The following is a 3,683-nucleotide window of genomic DNA, read 5'->3' on the forward strand; positions in this document are numbered from 1 at the left end:
GGAAGTGAAACAAGAAACAACACGACTTCGTGGTTTCGTAGTAATTTAAAACCGTACTAAACAGTCACTAGTGATAAAAACTCTTACATCATCAATTACGCTAGCAAATAAAAATTTTTATTGATAAAACATTATTTTAACAAATTGTTTTATTAAACGTTTTTATACGTAACCTGCATACCGGATGGTTTCAGCTCGCCAACACTTCCGCCTTCCTTTACATGTCTGCTTTGATACGGTGAAGCGCGTTCAGCGGACCTCTTCGTAATTTACGTCTATCGCCGAGGACATATTTCATCTGCGATATGTGAGTACATTTTTTAAAACGGTAACCTCCCACCCACATGCTGGATTGTGCATTTTATGCCTACTAATGGTTAAGTGCCCCAATTTAATTTGGATAATCGGCACCCTTGTGCGTGCCGCCGGTGCAACACGACACCCACAGTCGCGCGGTACTAGTTGAACGTTGCTTGCTTTGTGCATCATGCAGGGAGGCGATAGCAGCAAGCGGTGAGCCCATGGATGTGTACACGGCCCTCCAGGAGGTGCTCAAGATGGCCCTGATGCACGACGGCCTTGCTCGTGGTCTCCACGAAGCGGCAAAGGCCCTTGACAAGTGCGTGCTCTTACTGGTTTTCTAGAGCTCGTCTTTACGCCGTGGCGTTGCGCCGCTGCTGAAACGCTTTCAAACGGGCGATATGAGGGAGGTAGAGCTTTGATTGGTTTAGGATGTACGTACGGTGCATTTGGAGCGAGCTGGTTCAATAGAACTTGTGGCTAGCACATTTTGCTGACTGTGATCACCGAGTCGCTGTTTGCCGGGCTTCTCGGCTGAAAGTTCCTACGTGAATAACGACAACCTCCCGGGAACGGTGTTGTAAACCTGCCGTAAACGAGCGACACTTCTGTCAACACTTCATCTCCGTGCTAGCACCAGCGTTTCGCGGTGCGCACGTGTATGTTAACGCTGCGTTAAGTCGGCGTCTCCTTACTTTTGCAGGCGCCAGGCCCACTTGTGCGTTCTCGCCAACAACTGCGACGAGGCCAGCTACGTGAAGCTCGTGGAAGCCCTCTGTGCCGAACACCAGATCAACCTCATCAAGGTGAGATTGCAGAAACAGCTGTTTCACCCAGTTTCGGTAGCCGTCGCTGGGAGCCTGCATCGTGGCTAGGCCGGTTTCTTTTGACAATGGCCTTATCGCCGCGTCTCAGAACCTCTTGGCAGATAGCCACGGAGGCGGAGCGTAGACGACATCAAATTAAGCTGCATTTGTCGAACATAATGAATGCTTCAATTAATGTTCATGTATGCATGCGTTACGCGCGCGACAGTATGGGAAATTCCCAGTGCGTCTGCTAGAAATTCGGATCGTAAAAAGAAAACGCAACTCGTTTTGCCACTTACTGTGTATAAAATATTTAGCTTCGAAGGTCACCAGAAGTCACTGTTGGTCATAAATAAGTTGTAATGCATCTTTGTTCAGTTGGAATAGGGAGACTTGCAGCATTCTCTGCCATGGCATAACCACACGTGTATACTCGCGTTGAGTGATTGCGCAATGCGTTAGGAAGTAAAGAAAGGGGGGATAATTTTTGCTCTGAGTGAAGTTGTAGTTTTAGGCAGTGCATGTACTTTTTGGCGTTACTGTGTTGGTCGAATGGGAACCAGTGCAGGCCAAGATTTAGCATGGCAGTTAGCCTGTGCAGCTTAGATATGCTGGCACTGTCCAGTTGCAAGGCCACAAAAATTGCATGTTTTCTATAAGACGCACACCTGTGTCAACATTTGCTTTAGCCTGATGCGGCCAGCCAAGCCCTGTCCGTGGCCTTCCTCTGCATTAAGAGAAGTGCATGTACTACTTTGTCCCAGCAAGCCAGTAGCCGAATATATGTGCCTCAACATTAGCAGTAAATTTGGCAGTTTGAAGTCTCAGCATGCATGCATTAATAGCATTAGTGGGGCACTTTTCGGCTGTTCAAAGTGTAGCACTATAAAATTTGTGTGAAAACTTTTATACCAGCTGATAAGACCACACAGTCTTATCACACAGGGCTAAAGTAGGCCCATATGGTTTGGTTGGTCACAGCATCACCAGATATAGCCATCAGTGCAGCTTTTCCTCTTACTGTGTTATTCCATTAGATATGCAACTTCCAGACAAATTCGTACTTCCTGAAACTAATTGGCAGTTAAGTTGCATGGAATACTACCCAGTCACTCTGGGCTCTCGGTCCGTGCTCAGTTTTTCTCTGCATTGCAATGCCTTGTTGCTCTAGAAAGCAAGTGAAGACACTTGTACCAATGTTCTGGAAGCATATCGTGACAATTTTGCTAGCCACTTGGTTTGCACGTGGTGCACCATAACGTAGTAGCACTGAAAAAATATAATTGTTTGTGTTTTTCATACTGCAACCTGATTCACAAGTATGTTATTTACTTTGTTTCAAAGCCACACAGGCAGAGAGAGAATGCTTCTAGGTTAATTTCGACCACCCTGGTCTTTTTAGCTCTCGCCTGAAACCTCAGCCCTGTGGTATTTTTTATCATGTCTGTGGTGGGGAATTTAACGTCTCGCTGTGCAGGGATGAGATAGCTTGGTGGATTGGCGCATGCCGGGGTGAAATCGACTGCCCTCGATGCAGGCTCCGAACAAACAAGTGCGCGTGATGAGAAATGGACTCCCTCTCCTGAAGAGTTTAGTGTGGAATAGTTACCCCCTGACATGGCGCACTTGGTGCCGGTTTTGATTGCACACACATCTTGTGGCTAGGCTCATCATGCTGGCAATTCTTTCCCGACTCTGTGGCACAGGTTGACAGCAACAAGAAGCTTGGCGAGTGGGCTGGCCTCTGCAAGATCGACAAGGAAGGCAAGGCGAGGAAAGTGGTCGGCTGCAGCTGTGTCGTGGTGAAGGACTACGGCAAGGAGACGCAGGCACACGACGTCCTCACGGACTACTTCCAGTCCAAGAGGGGATAACCTGGGCTCGGTTTTGCTTGCATTAAAAGGGAACTCCATCCTCACCATCTGCAGTCTTGTCTCTTAAGATGGATCCAGCCGAAGGCTTATCCAGCGGTGGGAATGCTGCACCATTCTGCGCCCTCTAGAATTGGTTGCTCCATGCTGCCTCCAAAGGCTATTTTTTACCCATATTGCACCATTGCTGGGCCACAATGTAGCTACGGCTGTGTGAAAGTTGGGAAGCTACCACCCAATAGAAAGCATGCATGGCTCCGCTGCATTCATTGGCCGGGTTCATTCGTGGCGTTACAGCCAGCACAACTGCCGCTGAGACAGCAGGCAATCGAATCTATTGTTTCGATGCACCAACCATGAGGCTAGTGTGAGGCTAAAATGACCGGTGGTCATGCCGGCTTTGCTACTCCATGGTCAATGCAGTATTATGCATCGAGGACTGATGTGCGATGGTGCTCTGTAGACAAGAAGGTAATCAGAGACGGTGCGCACGGTACCTATTTCCTGTTGCTTGCTTGCAACTTTATTTATTGCATCATATTGCTTTTTTTCCACAGTTCGAGGTTGTTGAAATTAGCCTCACCCATTATAACCACGTGCACAGTGATCAGGTACCATGCTGCAGTTCCTGCTCTTTGTCTACACGTCTTTGGTAACATTTGTCTTCGGTAAGGCTCGTGGTAAAGAAACTGCAGATCACCTA

At 47.8% G+C, this 3,683-nt stretch overlaps 1 protein-coding gene across 1 annotated transcript; it reads left to right on the forward strand.

Moving 5' to 3' along the window:
- Window positions 1-197: 197 nt before the first annotated feature.
- On the forward strand, window positions 198-3,027 carry RpS12 (ribosomal protein S12). The gene is made up of 4 exons (XM_050176310.3): window positions 198-307; window positions 494-619; window positions 1,004-1,106; window positions 2,816-3,027. Coding segments are annotated over exons 1-4 (399 nt in total). The 5' UTR covers window positions 198-305; the 3' UTR covers window positions 2,984-3,027.
- The last annotated feature ends 656 nt before the right edge of the window (window positions 3,028-3,683 follow it).

This window comes from Dermacentor andersoni, chromosome 9 (assembly GCF_023375885.2).
Source record: "Dermacentor andersoni chromosome 9, qqDerAnde1_hic_scaffold, whole genome shotgun sequence".
In the NCBI taxonomy this organism is placed as follows: domain Eukaryota; kingdom Metazoa; phylum Arthropoda; class Arachnida; order Ixodida; family Ixodidae; genus Dermacentor; species Dermacentor andersoni.